Source organism: Bos taurus, chromosome 20, assembly GCF_002263795.3.
Source record: "Bos taurus isolate L1 Dominette 01449 registration number 42190680 breed Hereford chromosome 20, ARS-UCD2.0, whole genome shotgun sequence".
Taxonomy (NCBI): Eukaryota; Metazoa; Chordata; class Mammalia; order Artiodactyla; family Bovidae; genus Bos; species Bos taurus.
In genome coordinates, this window is record NC_037347.1 from 36,734,125 (window position 1) to 36,758,909 (window position 24,785).

Sequence of the window (24,785 nt, forward strand, 5' to 3'; positions counted from 1 at the left end):
AGAAAAATTGAGGAAATAATATATAAAGGTTCAGTAACTATGAAAAATTGCTTTCATGGTTGTTGTTGTTCAGTCACTAAGTCATGTCTGGTTGTTTGAGATCGCATGGCCTGCAGCACGCTAGGCTTCCCTGTCCTTCACTATCTCCCAGAGTTTGCTCAGACTCATGTCCATGGAGTCGGTGATGCTATCCAACCATCTTGTCCTCTGTCACCCATTTCTCCTCTTGACCTCAATCTTTCCCAGCATCAGGGTCTTTTCCAATGAATCAGCTCTTCACATCAGGTGGCCCAAATAATGGAGCTTCATCTTTAGCATCAGTCTTTCTAATGAATATTCAGGGTTGATTTCCTTTAGGATTGACTGGCTTGATCTCCTTGCAGTCCAAAGGACTCTCAAGAGTCTTCTCCAGCACCACAGTTCAAAAGCATCGATTCTTTGGTGCTCAGCCTTCTTTATGGTCCAACTCTTATATCCATATATGACTACTGGAAAAACCACAGCTTTGACTAGATGGACCTTTGTCAGCAAAGTGATGTCTCTGCTTTTTAATATGCTGCCTAGGTCTGTCATAGTTTTTCTTCCAAGGAGCAAGCAACTTTTAATTTCATGGCTGCAGTCATTGTCTGCAGCGATTTTGGAGCCCCCCAAAATAAAATCTGTCACTGTTTCTACTTTTTCCCCATCTATTTGCCATGAAATGATGGGACCAGATGCCATGATTTTAGTTTTTTGAATGTTTAATGGTATGAGGATTCAAATTTTAAAATAAAGACAGGCCTACTCTGTCATTTATACACTATCAAAAGAACAATCCTTGAAAATGTTTTTACTATCTCAAGACCCTATGTGTGCACACAATGTATATATTCACACACACAAACACATGAACATATATCATTTCAACTTCAAAAATAAAATCTTATATTCTGAAGAACGTACAAAATGAAAGGAAAAATAAAATGCATCTTTCAAAAAACCTATTTCAATCACTCTCTAGTCCCTATTCTAGATGATCTAAGACATATACTATAAATTAACATAAAGATGAAGAAGTTACTTTACAATTCTCCTGTGCTTATCAAATATTAAAAATATGCTACTTACATTGGGAACATTGTGGGAAGACCTGAGGCAGAAAAGAGTGGCTTATTAAACTGTCGGATGTCCCATAGTTTTAATGTATCATCACCTGATAAAGGAATGAGAAAAAAAGACAGAAAATAAATTTTGCAAAAACAAACAAACAAAAAAGAACCAGTTCCATGTTTAGAATTTGCTAAACTTAGTATATAACTTTAAGAATAGGACGGATGAGAGGAGGTGGGGGAAGGAGGGAGGGAGGGAGAAAGAAAGGAAAGAGGCAGGAGGGAAGGAAGAAGGAAGCAGATGCACATAACATGTTTTACTGTTTAACTGGGGAGCCTGAGAACAGTAGAAAGGTACAGGATAATGAACTAGCCTCCTAGAAGTGACTTTCCAGATTGATGTAGCATCTGTAGGCTAGGAGGAACCCTGGAGAATCTCTAAAGAGTGACTGTCTGCAGAGCAGATGGTAGTTTCCCTGTGGTGTATTTGTGCAAAACTTGACTTCTTAAGAAGATATTAATTTAACAACCATCAGGACTGAAAATAGTGCAATTCACAACAGATTCTTTTTCCCACTTGTGTGTGGGTGAAAATATCCATTAACATTAATGAGGGTGAGCCACGTGATTCTGTTCCCTGCAGGGTAACTCAATCTCTGTCTCTCATTCTTCACCTTGCTGGGGAGTACAGCTTTTCCAAGCCATTTAAAATATAATGAATATTCTTTAAAGAATCACTTTTGAAATATTTCTATAAGGCTACTAACTAATTCCTGTCCATAATGAAAGCCAGAACTCTTATAAGTAATACCTTTGCTGTTCTTGCTCCCCAGTGTCCACAGCTGAGACCTGCCTCCATCCCTGGGGTCCAATAAGGAATTAGTATCAGATGCAAGTGAGGTGAGTGGAGAGTTCAATAAAAAATCCCCATTCTCTCTCCTGTGACCCTGCCTCTGAAATCCAACTTTTGGCAGGTGCACTAATCCACAACTGGCTGGATTAGAGACCTGCTTATACTGGAAGAACGTTTTTGCTTTCAGCCTTTTTAAAAAAGCTTACCCATCCTCACAATCCTCAAACAAAAAGAAAACATTAATCTGTATTAAACAGTTTAGCTAGCCTGGCAGGTTCTGAAGCTAGCAGGAGCACCTCACGACACCCTGGGGACTTTGCTGAACAGAGAAATGTCCATCTGGCATATTCTATACATCCAGGAAAGAAAATGATGGACTACAGCAGACATGTTCTGCTGATGACATGTTACCCAATAGCTAGTATAGGATGGAAGGGGAAAGGAAAATTATCACTAAAATGTCTTTGACTGAAATGGAATTAATCTCATACTTCTAAGGCAGTAATAGCCAACTGGGTAGGGCTGACCTATTTCAAACCCTACAGGAAGAATTTTTAAAGTATGCTCCTCTCTTATTCCCCTTGTCTCTCCCCACTCTACCCAGGAGATTTGGATGTACCACTCTAGAGATGTAAGAATGAGTGACTGTGAGAATTTTCAAGTAGTGCACTTAGCATTTTAAAAACCCTCCTGGAGATTCAGATATACTCTTGGGCTAAAAATCACTGCTTATAAGTAAAGAGTATAGCGTGTGCATACGTGCTAAGCTACTTCAGTCGTGTCTGACTCTTTGTGACCCTATGGACCATAGTCCCCCAGGCTTCCTATCCATGGGATTCTCTAGGCAAGAATACTGGAATGGGTTGCCATGCCCTCCTCCACGGGATCTTCCCAACCCAGGGATAGAACCCACATCACTTATGACTCCTGCACTGGCAGGTGGGTTCTTTACCACTAATGCCACCTGGGAAACCCACAAAGAATACAGTATATGGTATTAAGTAAGAGTCATCTGAGGACTCAGAGAGCAGGTTAGACAACAAGATCCTACTGTATAGCACAGGGAACTCTGCTGAATGTTATGTGGCAGCCTGGATGGGAGGGGAGTTTGGGGGAGAATGGTTACATGTACATGTATGGTTGAGTCCCTTTGTCATCCACCTGAAACTATTACAACATTGCTAATTGGTTATATTCCAATATGAAACAAAAACTTTTTTAAAACAAAACAAAAAATAGGTTAGAATTGCCAAACCAAAATATACATTTTTATGCATATCCATTTTGCCATGTATACCATAAATAGAAAATACATGTACATGTGCTCTGATTTTTAAAATTATGTGAGGGTAAAATATATAAGACTTCTTTGGAAGAAAGAATTGGAATGGATTCCCCAAGGGTAAAGGAACACGGACCAGTTAAACCAAGGGGAAAGCCGTGCTACGTCTGTCTTCCTCGCTTTCACTAAACCCTATCAGTTCAGTTCAGTGTCTCAGTCATGTCCAAACCTTTGTGACCCCATGGACAGCAGCAGGCCAGGCCTCCCTGTCCATCACCAACTCCCAGAGTTTACTCAGACTCATGTCCATCGAGTCAGTGATGCCATCCAACCATCTCACCCTCTGTCGTCCCCCTTCTCCTCCTGCCCTCAATCTTTCCCAGCACCAGGGTCTTTTCTTCTTTCAGGAAAGGAACTCTGCTGTGATGTCCACAGTTTATACCAAGCACCTAGCATAATGCTTAGCTCAGAGTGGTTACTCAACATACAGTAGTTAAGTGAAAATGAATGATGTGAATAAACTATGTGAGAGAATAAATATAACATTGCTAGATTCATTTGCTCTATGGAATAAACACTGAATCCTTTATGTGATATTTAAGGCCATCTATAACATGGCTCCAACCTACTGAAGCCTGATTCTTTCCTCTCCCCAAAAATAAGCCTACTAGAAGATTCTCAGGCACACTCCACACATCCCTGTAACGCTTTGTTCATAAGCTACCCTTACTATTCTCTTATTTGCTTGTATACCACTTATTCATTTGAGAAAGATTTAGCAAAAAGTTAGAAACAACCTACATTCAACCATACGAGTATGGATAAGTCAACTTGTCAATACAATACGATCACAGGATTATGTAACTATTTAAAAAGTAACATCCAGATATACAACGTTGTATTAACTAAATTGAGTTAGTGTTTAAACTGAAAAAAAAATCAATGGTCGGCAAATAGAAGAGTTTGAAATACCAGACCCAGAACTATAAAATAATATAGAAAGAATATAGAATATCATCTACAAAATTCCATACTATAGAAGCAGAGGTCATCCTCAGAGGTTCCAAACACTGATGAAATTTGGAGGTAAAATCGAAACTTTGGCCAAAAAGTACATATTTTCTAAATTTTACTTGGTAATTTCCAATAAAAGAATACTGCCATGCTGAAAATACACTGTAATGAAAAAAACTAGACTGGCAAAGGCCATTAACAAAAGCACAGCTAGCTTTACTAAGTGCTAAGATATTAGTGTGATACTTGTTAGCGCTAAATATGATCATTTTACATATAGAAACACATCAAGAAGAAAGCTTTTAACCTACCTCCACGAGAAGCAAGGACAGTACCATCATAGGAAAAAGTCACGCAAGAAGTATCTGTGCCTGGGTCATGAGCTTGTTTATAGTGGAATTTCGGATGAACCTGTTTGCAAAGACAAGCAAAGTGCTAACTTCTCATCTGAATCCCAATCAGAACAGTTTTGTGGCAAGAATTATGTTATCATCCAGAAAATGGTACATAACAGCTATAATTTCACCTGAATATAGTTTTTTTTTTAATTCTGGAAAAATTCAAAGGGCTTTTAAAACATCTATTTGCTTTAATAAGAGAAAGGAAGAGACAAGGTTAAAGTTCTAGTGTTAGGAGGTATTTTTCAGACTGCCTCAGCAAGCTCTGAGCAACACAAGATTAGCCCCACACTTAGTTCTTCTTCTTATACTTGTAAAGTTTTAGGAACCATTTTCTATAGTTATCTGAATGAATAAATATAAATAAAAATGACTAATGAATATATTATTAACGCAAAAATATCATCGTGTTCCTAGTATATGTCAGACACTGTGCACACAGCTATAAGTACTGAACCCTCTTTGGTGCACATGTAGGATAAGGCTGTTGATAATGATGAGAGCTAACCTTACTCAGTGCTTACTGTATCCCAGGCACTATATCCTTTGCTACCTTTTGCCTATGGTGTTCTCAATTACTCTGCAAGATTCCCTTCATTGTACAGATTAGAAAACTAAGCACAGAGAATTTAGTACCTTAAGTACCTGTACCTAATGGAAGTTCTTGACTTAAATTCTTACTTATGACCTTACTCATACTGCTAACTATATTGTTTATATATCACCTATTTTACAAAACTGTTATTTCTTGTATCAGCAAATGTGTGACTGGGCCTCTGGCAAAAATAATGATGATTAAGCAACTTGAAGCATTTAGTCAGATATGTAGTTCTATATGAGATCAATGATTGTAATAATGTAACTCTAGATATAGGAAGAAGAAACAAGAAGAAATATTTTTCCTGGACTATAAAAGACTAGTAAGACAGGTAGGTGACCCAGAGACTTGGTTACTGTTAACAGCTTACCAGGTGGCGCAGTTGCTAAGGAATCTGCCTGCCAACGCAGGAGACGCAAGAGACAGGTTTGATCTTGCATGCAAGTGATGGATGGGTTTGATCTTGCATGCAAGTGATGGGTTTGATCACTGGGTCAGGAAGATCCCCTGGAGTAGGAAATGACAACCCACTCCAGTATTCTTGCCTGGGAAATCCTACGGACACAAGAGCCTGGCAAGTTATAGTCCATAGGGTTGCAAAGAGTTGGACACAACTGAAGCGACTGAATATGCACATATAATACACCAATCAGGTGGGATACAGAACATTAAAAGGTACAGAACCCACAGTAGTCATATCATAGAAACTTCAGCATGAACCCAAGAGCAAGCAGGCAGTTTCATTTTGATTGAGATTTTTATATCAAATCTGCTCTTCAATTATTAACTTCATTTTTTTCAGTCACTAAGTATGTCCAACTCGGCGACCCCATGGACTACAGCATGCCAGACTTCTCTGTCCTCCACTATCTCCCAGAGTTTGCTCAAGTTCATGTCCATTGATTCCGTGATACTATCTAAACATCTCAACCTCTGCCACCCTGTTTATAGAAGAATTTAGGATGAACCTGTTTGCAAAGACAAGCAAAGTGTTAACATCTCATCTGAATCCAGACAAGAATAGTTGTAGCATGAATATTTTATTTCATCATACAGAAATGATATATAATAGCCATATGTAAAATCTTAATTTACCTGAATATAGTTTTTTTTATTCTGGAAAAAATTTCAAAAGGCTTTTAAAATACCCATTTACTTCACTTTAACCAATAACAAAAGTTTTGTTCCATGAAATAAACTGGATAACCAGAAGAGATCTTAAATTTGCATAAAACATCATATGGACAATCTGCAATGAAAAATACACCCACATTTTGAAAAAAAAGTCAATGTGATTGAAAAACACTTCTGGCATAATATGGGAAATCTAAAGCTACAACTTCTCCTTTAACACCTTTTATAATCATCACAGGCAAAGTACATCATTCTTTAAGGAAGTTGAGATTGTTAGCTCCTTTACATAGGCTTCCGATTCTTAGAAGTGCCTTATCTTAGACTTGGACAACATCAAGTTTCAAATACTCACAGATGGGAAATGCAAGCACAAAAACCTAGTTTTAAAGGCCCTTTCTGAGATCACAAAGTACAAACTTCTAACTGGTAAAGTCACCCTTTCTGAGCAGATGGTCACAGAGCCTCCAGCAGTGAGGAACTCATTACGACACAAGCAACATGAGTGCATTTGTCTGGGTGGCTCTAATTGTAACACCTTTCTTAAACTGGATCCAAGACTCCCTTCCTTCTAACATCTCCTTGTGAGTCGGTCCTGCCTTCTTTTGGCTATGCTAATCCTAGTTTTTCCTCTCTAACAGAGACTGTCAAAATCTCAAAGAAAAATACGACGTCTTCCTCAAAGTCTTAAAAATATACCATTTTCTGTAATTTCTAAATAATCCAAATACTCTACGGTAGTAACCATAGAGTAAACCATGAGTTTACATCCAGCAGATTCCAATAACTTTCTATCACACTAATATGTAACTATCAGTGCAAGAGGAAAGACCACCCTGAAAAGCATCAAAACATGCTTTGTAATTAATAAAAACAGTGGAATAAACTATCTTAAATGAGAGAATTTAAATAAATTGCTAGGCTGAAAACTGGGGGAAATTCAGTAGAAAGAAAACTGGTCCTAGAGCCAAGTCAACCTGACCTAAAATTTCTGCTTACTACATTTTAGTTTGACAGTGGTCAACAGGCTTAATTTTTCTGTTCCATATTAAATAGTTTATTAATCTTGCAAATAACATGCCCTACACATCTTCCTTTCACTCTTACTCTTTCCCTCCAATTCCCAAAGTGACTGAGTTGCATTTAACCTACTATCTCCCTGCCTTGTGTCCACAGCACACATTTATTCAGTCTGTAGTCGGCACCTCCTCTTAGAAAGTTGCTGAAATGCAACTATGCTACCAAAAATCAAACTCTGAGAGCAAGATGAGACAAATGCTAGGCTATCTAACAAACTAGGTGTACTAACATCTAACTGTCCTCTCAAATCTACCCCTGCTGCTGCTGCTGCTAAGTCACTTCAGTCATGTCCAACTCTGTGCAGACCCATAGACGGCAGCCCACCAGGCTCCTCTGTCTCTGGGATTCTCCAGGCAAGAACACTGGAGTGGGTTGCCATTTCCTTCTCCACAAATCTACCCCTAGGTCCCCCTAAATAGACAGGGGATTCAACAGATTCACTGAGAATCTATTTTTAAGCTTAGTTATAATCAAGCTTAAAAATAGCTGGAGTGCGAAGTCAAGTGGGCATTAGGAAGCATCACCACAAACAAAGCGAGTGGAGGTGATAGAATTCCAGTTGAGCTATTTCAAATTCTAAAAGAGGATGCTGTTAAAGTGCTGCACTCAATATGCCAGCAAATTTGGAAAACTCAGTAGTGGCCACAGGACTGGAAAAGGTCACTTTTCATTCCAATCCCAAAGAAAGGCAATGCCAAATAATGCTCAAACTACCACACAATTGCACTCATCTCACACATTAGCAAAGTAATGCTCAAAATCCTCCAAGCTAGGCTTCAACAGTACATGAACTGAGAACTTCCAGATGTTCAAACTGGATTTAGAAAAGGCAGAAGAACCAGAGACTGAATTGTCAACATCCACTGGAACATAGAAAAAGCAAGAGAATTCCGGAAGAACATCTATTTCTGCTTCATTGACTACGCTAAAGCCTTCGACTATGTGGATCACAACATACTGGAAAATTCTTCAAGAGATGAGAATGCCAGACCACACTACCTGCCTCCTGAGAAATCTGTATGCAGGTCAAGAAACAACAGTTAGAACTGGACATGGAACAACGGACTGGTTCAAAATTGGGAAAGGAGTACATCAAGGCTGTATATTGTTACTTTGCTTATTTAACTTATATGCAGAGTACATCATGCAAAATGCTGGGCTGGATGAAGCACAAGCTAGAATCAAGACTGCCAGGAAAAATATCGACAGCCTCAGATATGCAGATGATACCACCCTTATGGCAGAACGCAAAGAGGAACTAAAGAACCTCTTGATGAAAGTGAAAGAGGACAGTGAAAAAGCTGGCTTAAAACTCAGCATTCAAAAAACTAAGATCACGGAATCTGGTCCCATCACTTCATGGCAAATAAATGGGGAAATAGTGAGAGAATTTATTTTCTTGGGCTCCAAAATCATTGCAGATAGTGACTGCAGCCATAAAATTTAAAAAACACTTGCTCCTTGGAAGAAAAGCTATGACCAACCTTGACAGCATATAAAAAGCAGAGACATTACTTTGCCAACAAAGGTCCATCTAGTCAAAGCTCTGGTTTTTCCAGTAGTCATGTACGGATGTGAGAGTTGGACCATAAAGAAAGTTGAGTGCTGAAGAATTGATGCTTTTGAACTGTGGTGTTGGAAAGGCTCTTGAGATTCCCCTGGACTGCAAGGAGATCAAACCAGTCAATCCTAAAGGATATCAGTCCTGAATATTCACTGGAAGGATTAATGCTGAAGCTGGAGTTCCAAAACTTTGGCCACGTGATGCGAAGAACTGACTCATTTGAAAAGACCCTGATGCTGGGAAAGACTGAAGATGGGAGGAGATGGGGACAAAGGAGGATGAGATGGTTGGATGGCATCACGAATGCGATGGACATGAGGTTGAGTAGGCTGTGGGAGCAATATGTGAACCGTGAACTTCCAGAAGTTCAAGCTGGATTTAGAAAAGGCAGAGGAACCAGAGATCAAATTGCCAACATCTGATGGATCATCGAAAAAGCAAAAGAGTTCCCGAAAAACATCTATTTCTGCTTTATTGACTATGCCAAAGCCTTTGACTGTGTGGATCACAAGAAACAGTGGGAAATTCTGAAAGAGATGGGCATAGCAGACCACCTGACCTGCCTCTTGAGAAACCTGTACGCAGGTCAGGAAGCAATAGTTAGAACTGGACATGGAACAACAGACTGGTTCCAAATAGGAAAAGGGGTGCGTCAAGGCTGTATATTGTCACCCTGCTTATTTAACTTATATGCAGAGTACATCATGAGAAACCCTGGGCTGGAGGAAGCACAAGCTGGAATCAAGATTGCCAGGAGAAATATCAATAATCTCAGATATACAGATGACACCACCCTTATGGCAGAAAGTGAAGAAAAACTTAAGAGCCTCTTGATGAAAGTCAAAGAGGAGAGTGAAAAAGTTGGCTTAAAGCTCAACATTCAGAAAACTAAGATCATGGCATCCAGTCCTATCACTTCATGGCAGATGGGGAAACAGTGGAAACAGTGGCTGACTTTATTTTTCTGGGCTCCAATATCACTGCACATGGTGACTGCAGCCATGAAATTAAAAGACGCTTACTCCTTGGAAGGAAAGTTATGACCAACTTAGAGAGCATATTAAAACGCAGAGACATTACTTTGCCAACAAGGTCCGTCTAGTCAAGGCTATGGTTTTTCCAGTGGTCATCTATGGGTGTGAGAGTTGGACTATAAAGAAAGCTGAGCACTGAAGAATTGATGCTTGTGAACTGTGGTGTTGGAGAAGACTCCTGAGAGTCCCTTGGACTGCAAAGAGATCCAACCAGTCCATCCTAAAGGAGATCAGTCCTGGGTGTTCATTGGAAGGACTGATGTTGAGGCTGAAACTCCAATACCTTGGCCACCTGATGCAAAGAGCTAACTCATTGGAAAAGACCCTGATGCTGGGAAAGATTGAAGGCAGGAGGAGAAGGGGACAATAGAGGATGAGATGGCTGGATGGCATCATCGACTCGATGGACGTGGGTTTGGGTAGACTCTGGGAGTTGGTGATGGACAGGGAGGCCTGGCATGCTGCGGTTCATGGGGTCACAAAAAGACGGACCTGACTGAGTGACTGAACTGAACTGAACTGGGAGCTGGTGATGGATAGGGAAGCCTGGTGTGCTGCAGTCCATGGGGTGGCAAAGAGTCAGACACAACTGAGCAACTGAACTGAACTGAACTGAAGCAAAGGTACCACGTATCTTGTATCATCTGTCAACCTAGCATCTCATTAGTGTTTCTTCTATAAATAACAATGTGATTACCTACCTTCCAGAAGGAGAGCTGCAATTAAAAAATCCTGGGAAACTAGAGCTGCACTATTAACAAAATAAAGCAGCTTCTATCTGTAGGGTTCTAGAAAATTTCATGAATTCTTAGAAGTGATAAAGACAGTGATTAAATAGTAACTGAAATGGGAAAGTCTTTTTGAAATGGCTAGCCTAGTGCCTGCATATGACGGTCAGTCAATTTAACATGTGCTCCTACTTCTTAATTTCTGAGCACCAAAGCCTAGTCCATTAATTCCTTGATCAAGGATAAAAACCATTTGCAATAGAGGCAGGGAAGCAAAGTGGTTAGTCTCACAGTCTGGTGTGAGACTACTCAAGTGTATGAATTCTAGCTCTACCACTTATTAGCTATCTTAACAGTCGGGAAAAAGGAGGATCAATAACACTACCTACCTCATAGGGTTATTGTAAAGATAAAATGAGAAAGTTTAGGTCAAGTCCTTAGAAAGGAGACTAACAATCAATAAGTGTTGGCCGATAATAATGGTATTGTGAACCTGCTGTGTTCCAAGTACTGTGCTAGGTGTATTACATAGACTATTTTTATTCATCATGTAAATCCTTGCAAAGTAGGTACATTTTTCATTTCATAGATAAGGGAATAGATTCAGAGAGGATGAATAATCATTCTAGGCTTAAGGTCAGTAGCAGGACTCATGCCACCTTGGTTGACTCTCAAAATCATATTTCTTTACCTTGAAATTGCTTGATAAAGAAAAACTGTGAAAATATGTTGTATCGTCTTTAAAACAGAGTTTAAAAGCAATACTGTATTTAATACCACTGAACTGTACATTAAAAATAATTAAGATGGTAAAAAAAAAAACCCCAAGGAAAAGACTGGGAAAGATTGAGGGCAGGAGGTGAAGGGGATGACAGAGGATAAGATGGTTTGATGGCATCACTGACTGTATCATGGACTCAGTGGACATGAGTTTGGGCAAGCTCCAGGAGTTGGTGATGGAGAGGGAAGCCTGGCGTGCTGCAGTCCACGGGGTCGCAAAGAGTCAGACACAACTGAGTGACTGAACTGATAATCAAGCAATTCCAATCAATTCTATATTTTCAATCACATGTTAGGGTTACTTGCTATACCACCAGTATTAAAAATGTTCCAGGATTCTTTTAAACGCCAAGAGTAAACAACAGAATGAGTATAGATGGGTGCGTGCACGCACGCACGCTTAGTTGTTCAGGTGTGTCCGACTCTCTCAACCCCATGGACTGTAGCCCACCGGGCTCCTCTGTCCATGGGATTCTCTAGGCAAGAATACTAGAGTGGGCAGCCATTCCCTTCTCCAGGGGATCTTCCCCACCCAGGGATCAAACTCAGTCTCCTGCACTGCATGCAGATTCTTTACCCTCTGAGCCACCAGGGAACCCCCAAAATACAGGCCTAGACTGAATATAATTTCCTCCTGTTTCTCTGACTTTGGAGATATATAGTAAGGATTATGAGAATAATGTATACAAAAGTATAGGAACTGTCATATAAAAGTACTTTTCAATTCGCTATTCCCACAAAGTCATTTCAATTACAGAAAATTAGACAATAAAACCTCTCCAAAAGATTCTGCAATAGTCAAATTAATATACTGTATGAACATGGCATTCCTAGAGATAGAAGAGATGGGCAGACAACAAAGATACTGCTTAATATCTACAATCAAAAAGAGAGAGAAATAGAGAAGCAGGAGGCTAAAGATGGTAATTTCAATTAAAAAAAATCATGATCTCTTGCTCTGTTCCTATATCTGACCCTATTTTCAGATCAGAAACCAATTGACTATAGAGGTAGCCAGATTCCTAAGAGGACGGACAGTGCTCCTCAGTGGGGCAGTAATTCTCGTCCTTCCAAAAATGGATTGTTGACTATAGACTGAATAAAGTAGTAGTCTCAACTGTAGCCACCATGCTAACTGGGATATCAGTATAGCTAGAGCAGACTAACAAGCCTTGGGTTGACTTGGACTCAAGGAGTTCGCATTGGCCTGGCCAAAGTTTTCAAAGAACTGTACTGCAGTCTGAGATTCTTCTTAGCCAGCCCTCCTTTGTTGCCTCCCTCTCTCCTTCACAGGAGTCAGATCTGCATCACCACCTGATACTCTCCAGCTCTCCACACACTTTTCCCTTACAGGAGATTTGGCAACAAATCTTTTATGCATCTAATGCTGCCTTAACATTTGCTTCTCTGAGAACCCTAACTAACAGAGGACATCAGCAAACAAGACACAAGCAGAGAATTGTAAAGGCATATATGTAGGGACTTTCTTTCTTGCTGCTTTTGGAACCCTTGTGAAAAATTACAAGATGCTTTCTGGATGACCACGGACATGTGTCCAGTCATCCCACAGCACCAGCGGACAACTAGCCAATAGCCAGACATGCTGGTGAGGCCAGTCTAGAGTACCCAGCCTTGACGGAGCGGTTAGTTAAGTGCAGATGCAGTAGAGAAGCCAAGCCAGTTCAGACCAGATCTGCCCCCGACCCAGAGAATTGTGAGAAATAATTACTGCTTGTTGTTTTAAGCTACTAAGTTCTAGGGGAGTTTCTTATGCAGCAAAAGCTAACTAATACAACACATGAAGGATGTGAACAAGGTGGAGCAGATCGTAAGCATTATATGTGTCTAACATTATTATGGGTCAGGTGATACTACAGGAGCATTAATAAAGTTTTAAGAAGGTTAATTCTTGCTCCCCTACCTTAGCACTCTACCAAATAATGTTCATCATAAACTAGTCCCGCTGCTGCTACTGCTGCAAAGTCGCTTCAGTCGTGTCCGACTCTTAGCAACCCCATGGACTGTAGCCCACCAGGCTCCTCCATCCATGGGATTTTCCAGGCAAGAGTACTGTACAAACCAACAATTAAAATTAATTCAACTGTATCATGTCTGTACTTTATATAATCATTACACTCCGCTTTCACCTTTTTGCATCTGCCTGTGAGAATAAAAGTTCTCTCTAGTAATGTTTCTTAATCTTTGCTGGCATTGCTTGAGATAATTATTGTCTCTAGATAGTTGTAGAGTGTTTTCATCCAGTTGCAGCCATTTCTTCTATATATTCTTTGACACTAAGACAATGATTCCAGAAGACAATATTTGAGTAAGAGAGGTGAATACTTGGAAATAGCTCATTCATGGAAAACACAGAAGGGAGGGTTGTGTGCTTAAATTGCTTTTCTTTATGTTACCAGATGAATAACATTTCTGATCCTTTCTTTCAAGTAGGTCAGCCTCAGATTATTTCTTTCCCAGGCTCATCATCTGAACTCTAAGAACCCCAATGAGTCTTAGAGCACAGCATAATATGTAATGTATCACATATCATGGTGCTTACAAGATGAACATAAAAAATATAGCAAATGAAACTCTGAACTTTTGAGCATGTTTCAAGGAAACAACATATTTCATACCAAGTTGACAGTTTCCAAGCTCCTAACTTTTTTTAAAATAGATAATTATATTCCAGCCAAGATGTTGTCCCCTTTCCTCATTCCTTTCCACTCTCTACCTCTCTTCCTTTATTTTTTAAAAATAAAGACAAAGACAATGATATCTGACAAAGGTTTCTGGAAAGTCCATTTATCATCTCTCATAAAATAGTGTAATAATAAAATTTTTAGGATCCATATTTACAACATCAATCACATTTACTGAGGACCCATTATACACACAACATAGAGATGACAAATGAAGAGACAGTGTAGAATCTTCTTACAATGATTCACAAGTTGGGAAAGGAGAAGAAACACTTAAGACCTCTTATTCTTTCATAAAACATTTCCTGCATCAAACGTAAGCCAGGTTTAAAGGGCATCAAAATGACTAAGAACTGACTTCTGCCATAATAAGGACACTCACAGGAGGGGTGAGGGGAGGGCGGGAGGAAGTGAGAGGGAGCGCGTATGACCAGAGCTGAACTTGTCAGCAGGACTCTCCACTCTCAGTCCAGGTTCACTGCTGCAACCCCTGTGATTTCAGAAAACAGTTATGACCATAGCATTTATTCTTCAACTGTATTTGGCAACGAGATAGCCCAGCCTTCATTCGTCACTGGACAATGTTGCAATTTCATGTGTTTGGTCATCTCGGACCAGGTGAACGCAGTGTGCCACTACCTAGGGCTCTGTCTGATGACCAGCTGGAAGCTGCAGCTGCAGAAGGCTCAGCCACGAGCTCTGTGAGTCACAGGCAGAACATGATGCCACTGCTCTGGAATCTTCTGGCTCCCCATGTGCTTGCAACTTGAAATTCAAGGTGTTTACTTTAGTCTATAAAACAAACCCCTTATGGCTCGGGCACAAGTTACCTTCACATTAATCTCCCTTCTTATAAACCCGAGCTGAGATCAGCTGGTATCCCAGTTAGGCACTCGAGATTTATGCTTCAGAAATCTGGATGCAAATAAAGGTTAGAGCCCTACAAAAAACTCCTGCTTTTAGGATTGCAAGAAAGCATGAAATCAAACTTTGGACTTGGAGACTCCATTTCTAACCTCTGAGACATCATATAGACTCATTTAAAGATGGGGCCGTTACCTTATTAGAGCTTTTAAATATCTGGTATATTTTACTATTATAATTTTAAGCAAAGTATAAGTTTACTGGGGGAAAAAATGAGGTAATACAGAATCTCATATGATATTTTGTGGCTCTCTAAATGAGGATACACCTATGTCACCAAAAGGAAAGATTTAAGAAGAAAGTCCTTCTAAAGAGAAGTCTCAAAGCAGGGTTTCCCAAAAGATGTTGTGCTTAACATCATCAGATGTAGGGGTGGGGGATGGGATGGGGGTCATTCTATAGCCAAGAAAGCCTGGGAAACCAGAGTTTATTTGCATACCATGGCCTTGTCTTGAAGATTCACAATGCACATTAGTAGATTAAAAGCCAGGGTCTTTTAAGCAGTAGTCCTAGAATAAATCAACTTCTCTAACATTTCCAAAGCTTATTTCACTATGGAACCATTTTTTTTTCCCTCCTTCTTTTCAGAAAGTACTTACTAACATGAACAGAATTAACATTCTCTGGATCTTAATTGGGGAACTATATATTTAGAGCAAGGGTTAGTAAACTTTTTCTGGAAAAGGCCAGACAGTAAATATTTTAGGCTTTGGGGACTGTAAAGTCTCTGTTGCAACTATTCACTTGTGCTGTGACAGTATGAAAGCAGCCACAGACGGTAAACAAGTGGATGAGGCTGTGGTCCAATAAAACCTTATTTATAAAAAGAGGTGGCAGGCTGGATTCGGCCTGTAGTTTGCTGACCTTGGATCTACAGAGAAGAAAAATCTTTGGGAGAGGCACTCTATTTGTAAAAATCATTGTTATATAAACTAAAAAGGCTTCCTTGTGATTCAACAATAATTTTAGCTTGTAACACTAATGGTGATGGCAATAGTAATAATAACAACAGGTACATTTACTGAACATACTGCTACTTGATGCAACATAAAATTTCCTAATTTCATTCTTAAAACAAGCCTCCTGTAATTATCATCTCATTTAACAACCAAGAAAACTGAGGCTTAGAGAGGTAACTTACCCAAAGAATATGACTAATAAATAGAGCAAAAATTGGAACCCTGAATCTAACTCTAGAAACTGTACTCCTTACTAAAACACCATTTTTTTTTTACTTATTTATGTATCTATATTTACATTTGCAGCCGTGTTTTAAACTAGGCTGGTTTTGGGTTTGCACAGATTATTACTATAATAGCTCTAAATGAACTGCATCTCCTTGTACTCCCAGGAAAGGCAATGCAAGGAGAGAGATGGATAACATAAAGTAACTTTTTTCTTCTTCAAACCTCATTTTTTTTTTTTTACACTATTAGGGATTTCTGGGAAAAAATGTTATTACAAATTCCATCTAAGGCAGAAGCTACCAGCCTTTCATCCATACAGGGGCAGTGAAAATCACAAACCAGTCATTTTTCAGCTCCTCTAGCCCCGGTCAATGGGATGTGGCACATGATAATACAGCTAATACAGTAAATGCTAAATTTATAGCATTTACTCTGAGCTAGACACTGTCCTGGGAGAAGGCAATGGCACCCCACTCCAGTACTGTTGTCTGGAAAATCCCATGGATGGAGGAGCCTGGTGGGCTGCAGTCCATGGGGTTGCTAAGAGTCGGACACGACTGAGTGACTTCACTTTCACTTTCCACTTTCATGCACTGGAGAAGGAAATGGCAACCCACTCCAGTGTTCTTGCCTGGAGAATCCCATGGACAGAGAAGCCTGGTAGGCTGCAGTCCATGGGATCGCACAGAGTCAGACACGACTGAAGTGACGCAGCAGTAGCAGCAGCAGCAGACACTGTCCTAGGTGTGTGGTATTAACCTCTTAAAATCCTTCAAGAGCCTTATGAAATAAGTACTATTATATCTTTGTTTTTCAGGGAGAGCATGGTGGTGCAGAAAGGTAAGGTCATGTGGTCAGTCAGTGGCAGGGCCAGGATTTGAACCCAAGCAGCCTGGCTCTGGGACCTGCACCTTTAACCACCACTGTACTCATACATCCTCATGGCTCTTCTGACTTGAGTCTCCCTCAGCTCGGACCCCCATTTGCAACTAAGGTGGACCTGGACTCTGTAGCACCCTTGCTCTTTCCGTATTAAGCCAGTCCTCTCCTCAATCACCAAGGGAATTTGAAGGTGAAAGGTGGGAAAGTGCAGCAAGACAGTGAAGGCGGGCTAGTGGGTGAGCAAACACAACAGTTTTTGGTAACAGATAAAGTCACTGTCCATGACCAGACCCAATTCCAGGTCACTAGCTCAACTCAGCCCATAAGCATACGCTGACAAGCCTTTACTCAAGAAGATCATACTGAGAGTCCCTGAAGTAATTTAAAGCTTGGTAAATAACACAGGACACAGCTAGCAATGAGGAGATCCTACTGACTGTTGTGGATCTCCTGAGCTGCCCTTGTGCGATGCTGCTACCTTTTTGCATCCATCTTTACTCCTAAGCTTGGAGTAACAGGAGTTAGGATCTTAGACTGGCAACAGCACATAAAAAACACAAATGTGGACACAAGCGCAGCTTTCAATTCAGCTCTTTAATTGAAGAGGAACTTGAAAGCCACTATGCCAACACCGGAAGCACGGTGCCGTGGAATGACCTGCCTAGACAGGAGGGAAAGCCCGGCGGTCCCCCCTTTGAAGTCCAGCTGCCTGAGATTCACTGGCAGCCGACCTTCAAAGAGAGCCGATGCTTCCTTCCCTCAGCCTGGCCGCCAAGCTTCCCGGGCAGCTGAGCAGATTTAGCCACTCTCTGCCCAGCTGTCTGTGAACTCTGGCAGCCAGTTCAAGTGAGGGATAGAGAGGTGGTGCGGGAGGGAGTGGGAGGAAGAGTGAGTGGGGGGGGGGTTGGTGGAGGGTGGCGGGCCCAGTGGCGCCAGGGCAAAGAGGATGCTGGGTCCCCTTGGAGCCAACTTTATCAATGTCAGTCAAAAGACCAAGCTTCCAAGGGGAGCCCAGTCCAGCGCCACTACAAAGCAACTACTGGGTAAGCACAGAAATTTCAAATACTTCATCCTTCAAAAGCTGAGTGAATCTCAAATGCACTCTCCTACAGATGCCCCAGTTGCTGCAGAAAGCAGTCCACGCTTGACATAGGGGCACAGGGGACAAAGTTCAGGTCGAGAATCAAAAATGCACCATCCTTTACTAATTTTGATTTTCCAGCATTGTGAGTTTATGCTTCTTGGGGACTTTTGGGGTTGTTTGCCCAGTTTGTTGTGGCAACCCTTCTGTTCCCCTGGCAGCCAGTAGCTGAAACCACTTCTCTGTTTCTGGGCCTGTGTGGCAGATGCTTGGAGAAGACTGACGCGTAGAACATAAACATCACCAGTGTGTTGGTACGTTTATCCTCTGGAACCATATGCTTGAAACAGGGGACTGTGTGTGTTGTCAGCTGCAGGTGCAAAAGGGATACAGAACAGCCCTACTGGTGACAGCGAACTTTCAGAAGAAGTCTATCTAAGAACCAGATCTTCTGTTTGGTAAAGTGGGAGGCTACGAAAGTGACAGACATACAGAAAAATGGAAACCAAAGAACCGAAGCATCATGAACGGAGGAGTCAATTATTAGATCTGCATTTCAGATGGAGCCCTCTGGAAGCCACCTGGAGAGGAAGAGAGGAAGACTGGAAGCCAGAGTAAAAATGATGATCAATTTCATGAAGCCTTTCCTCTAGCTTTGTACAATTTGGTTAGGAAAGACATGCAAGGACAAGCTTGTACTGAGCACCATGACAACATGAGGGAAAGACCTAAGTACTCACATAGACTACTGTATTAAGTCACTAGCTACAAACACATCCTCCTCCCTGCTCTTTAGATGTCTTTAAAACTGTATGACACAGCAGCCCAGCATTAAGTGTAATGATATCAAAGAGACACAATCCAGGACTTCCCTGGTGGTACACTGGATAAGAATCTGCCTGCCAATGCAAGAGACACAGGTTTGATCCCTGGTCCGGGAAGACCCCACATGCCGTGCAGCAACTAAGCCCGTGGGCCACAACTATCGAGCCTGTGCTCGAGAGTCCAGGACCTGCAACTGCTGAAGCCTAGATATCTTGGAGCCAGTGCTCTGCAAGAAGAGAAGCCACCACAGTGAGAAAACCCAAGCACCGCAACTAGAGAGCAGCCCCTGCTTGCGCAACTAGAGAAAAGCCTGCACCGCAACGAAGATCCAGAACAGCCAGAAATAATAAATAAAAATCACAAAAAAGAAACAATCCAAAACGTATTATCTGACTTTAAAAGTAATAACACTAAGCCTACAGAAGGAGCACCAATTAATATTTGCTGAAATCAGTCCAACTTTTTTCACTTATTCTACAAATATGTATGGAATCCTTGCCACGTGCAGGGCACTATGCCAGGTACTGCAGGTAACACATTAGTATTAATGAAATGGCTCCTTTCTCTCCAGGAGATCTGGCCAGAAAGGGAGGCAAACATAAAGACAAATATTTAGACTGCGTTGTGCAATAAAAAATGGTAGTATCCCCTAGTTATATAAAAATCCACAAAATAGTGGTTAACTCTTCCATGGCAGTATACTGGTGATAGGTTGGAGGTGGAGGAAAGAGAAATCGGGGAAAGTCTGGTAGGAGGCTTGACTGTGCTCAAGGTTAAGGAGGAGATCACTAGGAATACAAAAAAGTTTTTTACTCCCCTAGAGGGCTCAGAATACATAAGACTCAGAACTGTGACACAGCACGTAGCTTTTGGAACCACAGGAGGTACTACAAACGAATCTGTAGCCTGTAAGACTGGAGAGCAGGAGGTCAAATCATTAGTGGCTTCATATGCGTTATGAAGAGTTTATCTGTACCCATGGGCAACGCTGAGCCTCTGAAGGGTTTTGAGGAGAGAAGGGTAATATGATCATATCTGTATTTCGAAAGATTACTCTGCAGTTGTAGGAAAGATAAACTGGAAAAGGGAAGACTGAGGACAGGCAGAAAAGTTAAGAAACACCTGCAGCGGTCCAAGTAGGAGCAGGTGGGGCTTGCAGTTGAGTGATGGAGGAGTACGTCCATCAGCTTAAGTTGTATCATTAACTGTGATACGGGCAGTTTTCCACGCATAAGTGAAGTGGACACGGCAAATACTGTGTACCTTGGGTAGGAACCTGACAACGAAAGAAGGAAGAGTTGAATAAGGCTTTTGTTAAATCAGCTAAATAAGAAGCAGAAGCTTCAGCATATTTTCTAGGAGCCAGTAGGGATAAAAAGGATAAAAATACAGGAAAGGGAGTAACTGATAGAATTAAGTCTCAGAGGAAGCAGGAAGAATGTGATCAAGTGCACAGGTGGAAGGATTAGTCAGGAACTAGAAGAGAAAGACCTCTTCCTTGGAGACTTCAAGGAAGGAGGCTGAGAGACCAGAAAGTCTGATCACAGAGACACATTTATACATAAGAGGGTGAAAAATCTGACAAAAGTCCAACCTAGTATCCTTACTTTCCCATGTGAAGGAGAGTTGACTGAGTAGGGAGCAAGGGACTATAAAATGGACCAGAGAAGAGCAGGGAATGTTTGAAAATACCCAATGAGATGAAATGACAGAGATAACTGAATAGGAAAAAAGAAGAGATTACCAAAGGCAATGAGGGCCAAGGAGAAAACATATATCATAAACCTGGAATGGTAGCAACCTGAAAAACTGACTTTTATCAGGCTGGACTGGAGCTAGACTGAGGAAGCAAAGGAACCACACTTCTGGGGCTAATAGGCAGTAAACAAAAAATAAAGAACAGCTAACAATCTCAGTAAAATGTATACTGCAGAAGTCAAATGACCTTTTCTCCAAGGACTACAGCCCAGGGTTAACTGGCTTAAATTTGTGTTTTGCACCTCCAGATCAAAGTTAAGATCAATGTAATGCAACTTTAACTTGGTAGCTCAATTATAAAAATAAAACTTTTAAAAAATGTACACTTTATTAAAGAAAATGCCTTCACAACAACTAAAAATGGTAGTTTTACTTATTCTGGGATTCTCCAGGCAAGAATACTGGACTAGGTTGCCATTCCCTTCTCCAGGGGATCTTCCCTATCCAGGGACTGAACTCAGGTCTCCCCCATTGCAGGCAGATTCTTTACTGTCTGATCCACCAGGGAAGCCCATTCTGAGCACAGCATTAACTTATTTTTTAAAAATCAGGAGTTCCAATGACACTCACTTAAGAAATCAATGTGAAGGAAATACTTACTGGTTGCCTTCAAGGACCCTGCCATTTTGCTGTGCTTGTAGGAACAGACACAAAAACACAATGCTATCTTCAAGATGATGATGCTTTAACTCACCTTCTAAGTACTTAAATAACTTTCTTTTATCTGTCAAAAATCTCCTCACTCATTAAATTTGTTCATGATCCTGGCGACGTGACTCTCACTAAAACCACAAAAATGGACACTGATCAAGTAGTAACTATCAGAGAAAAAGGTTTTCTTAGAAAGTATTTTCAACCACATGATAGCACGTGTATGTGGGATCTAAAATACGACATAAGTGAACTTGTCTACAAGACAGACTCTCAGATACAGAGAACGGACCTGTGGTTGTCAAGGGGCTGAGGAAGAAGGGGCTAGCGGATGCAAACCACTGTACAGAGAATGCAAACCACAGGTCCTACTACATGTACAGGGAACTATATTCACAATCCTGTGATAAACCATAATGGAAAAGAATATGAAAAAATACACACACACTCATATAAAACGGAACCACTTTGCTGTACGGCAGAAATTAACACAACATTTTAAATCAACTATATTTCAATAAAATACATTTTAGAAAAGTATCTTCATTTATTTTTTAATTCAAATAAGAGAGAAGAAATGAATAGAAATTTATAAAAATCTATATGCACTCAAGAAATTAGGGATTTCCAGCTTTTCCGAATAAACTAAAAGACATTACAGCCCTTATTTCCACATTACAACAACAGGCTGATGGAGGATATGTATGTGGAAAAAACCAGTTTTCATCTGTAGTTTTCCATCACTATTCACACAGAATACTTCACTTCTGACACTTCTGGTTACCAAATGTGTGGGGGGTTTTCCCCCACACCAAGCAGTTATCCAAGACATCAGCACAGAGTCCTCCAGTGGAGCTCAATTCTGACCCTACGGAGGGCAAAGTTCAGCCCTACAAGTCTGCACCACCCCACTCCCACTTCAGGTGCCAATCACAAGCGGGAGATCCCCAGCCTCCTTGGGTTCAACTAATTTGCTAGAGCAACTCACTGAACCCTAACAAATACTTATGTGCATTGATTAATTTATTACAGAATGTGATAAAGAATACAGATACACAGGGTGAGGTCTGGCTTCTGTCCCATGGAGTTGGAGTACATCACCCTCTCAGTACATGGACGTGTTCACTAACCTGGAAGCTCTCCCAACTCCATGCTTCAGGGATTTTTATGGAGGCTTCCTTCTCTAGAGAAGTGGGGAACAGGGCTGATAATTCCAGGCTTCTAATCATGTGGTCCTTGTGGTGACCAGCCCCCATCTAAGAGCCATCCGAGTCACCAGACTGGAACAAAAGCTGCTCCCAGTATTCTCATCACATAGGAATTTACAAGCGTTTTAGAAACCCTGTGTCACGGATTGGAGATGAAGACCAAATATATGTATTTCTTATAAATCACAATATCATAGAGGGGGGAAAAAAGACTGCATTAAGGTAACATGACAAAAGAAGTTGTCTTAATTTGAAGTAAAGAAGATGTAACATTTAACAGTAAGATATTATTAAACATAAGCATAGGGATGCACTGAACTTTTTTTTTTTTTTTTTGGCCAATAGCTATAATTTATTAAGTGCTTAGAATTTTTTCCAGCATTTTTGTTATTTGGTGCACTGAATATTTTAATCAAGGCAGAATGTTTCCTCCTTCGAGCAGACAGATATGTTTTGGGAATGGACACAAACCAATCTTTTTTGGGATCCAATACTGAGATCCAAGAAAAATATTCAAAGTATTTATTAGCATTTACCTTTACCTTGTAAAACATTTACTTATCTAAACTGTGCTATCTCCATAAGCTCAAAATATTTTCTTAAATGATCCTTTTCACCTGAGTTTTAATGGAAAAATATTGAGGATCTGCTGTTCATCAGTATGTCAAATTCTGAAGGGCTATCTATAAGTGCATCTACTTCTAAGATGCTTCCCACCACCTGCAGGTGGCAGGCACAGATGATGAGCTTTGGTCCTAGGCAAAAATAATCAACTGCCGACAGAGCAGGGAACCCTCCTACCTCCTGGCCCCAGCCCTTCTACGCAAAGGTCATACATCACAGAGAAACGTGAAGGACAGATCACCTGCCAGACCCAACACCCCTTAAGACACAAAGTAGTGTCTGGTTTGTTATGAAGTCAAAGGAAGGAAACTTGCCCGTGTTCTAGATCCAAACTGTCTAACACGGAAGTCACTTGCCACATGCGGCTGCTGAGATCAAGAAATATGTTTACTAGAGATCTCTTCTAGTAAACAACTAGGGTACTCTTTCTGCCCCCTTCTGATGCCTATGTCAGAAGCTTTCTTTATCTCCTTTATACTTTAATAAAACTTTATTACACAAAAGCTCTGAGCGATCAAGCCTAGTCTCTGGCCCCGGATTGAATTCTTCTCCTCCGGGGGCCAAGAATCCCGGTGTCTTCGCGTGATTCAACAACAACCTTTCATCTTGGGGGCTCGTCTGGGATCCTTCAGGACAAGGTAAGGATGCTTGGAGCTCTAGTTCTTTGTTCTCTTAGCAAACACGTTTTCTGCTGTGCTTTACTAACTCTATGGTGTGCTTGTGTGAATGAATAACATGCCCTGCGTGAAGCAAGTAAGGAGCCCTGCTCTGCGGTTCCACGGTGATCTTATATGGCTTATGGCAGAAACCTGTCAGGGGTTATACCGACCTGCCAATGCCAAGAGGCACCCAATGTCTCCTTCGGGAACCGACCAGAAATGGGCAAAGCGTGTGGACTGAACTCTCCTTTCTCGGTCAAACTTTTCAGTCTCTTTGAGCATTTCATAACTCCTTGGGAATTAGAAGTACTAACCTAATCTATGGCAACCCACTCCAGTACTCTTGCCTGGAAAATCTCATGGACGGAGGGGCCTGGTGGGTTGTAGTCCATGGGGTCGCTACGAGTCAGACACGATTGAGCGACTTCACTTTCACTTTTCACTTTCATGCATTGGAGAAGGAAATGGCAACCCACTCCAGTGTTCTTGCCTGGAGAATCCCAGGGACGGGGGAGCCTGGTGGGCTGCTGTCTATGGGGTCGCACAGAGTCGGACACGACTGAAGCGACTTAGCAGCAGCAGCAGCAGAAATCTCTTCAAGAAAATCAGACATACCAAGGGAACATTTCATGCAAAGATGGGCACAATAAAGGACAGAAACAGTATGGACCTAACAGAAGCAGAAGATATTAAGAAGAGGTGGCAAGAATACATGGAAGAACTATACAAAAAAA

At 41.0% G+C, this 24,785-nt stretch overlaps 1 protein-coding gene across 1 annotated transcript in view; it reads right to left on the bottom strand.

The window, feature by feature from the left end:
- Nucleotides 1-24,785, bottom strand: part of WDR70 (WD repeat domain 70) — a 278,539-nt gene that overhangs the window by 43,768 nt on the left and 209,986 nt on the right. Inside the window, 2 exon segments of the mRNA NM_001076238.2 lie at nt 1,108-1,192; nt 4,549-4,648. Coding sequence (NP_001069706.1) covers nt 1,108-1,192; nt 4,549-4,648 — 185 coding nt within the window.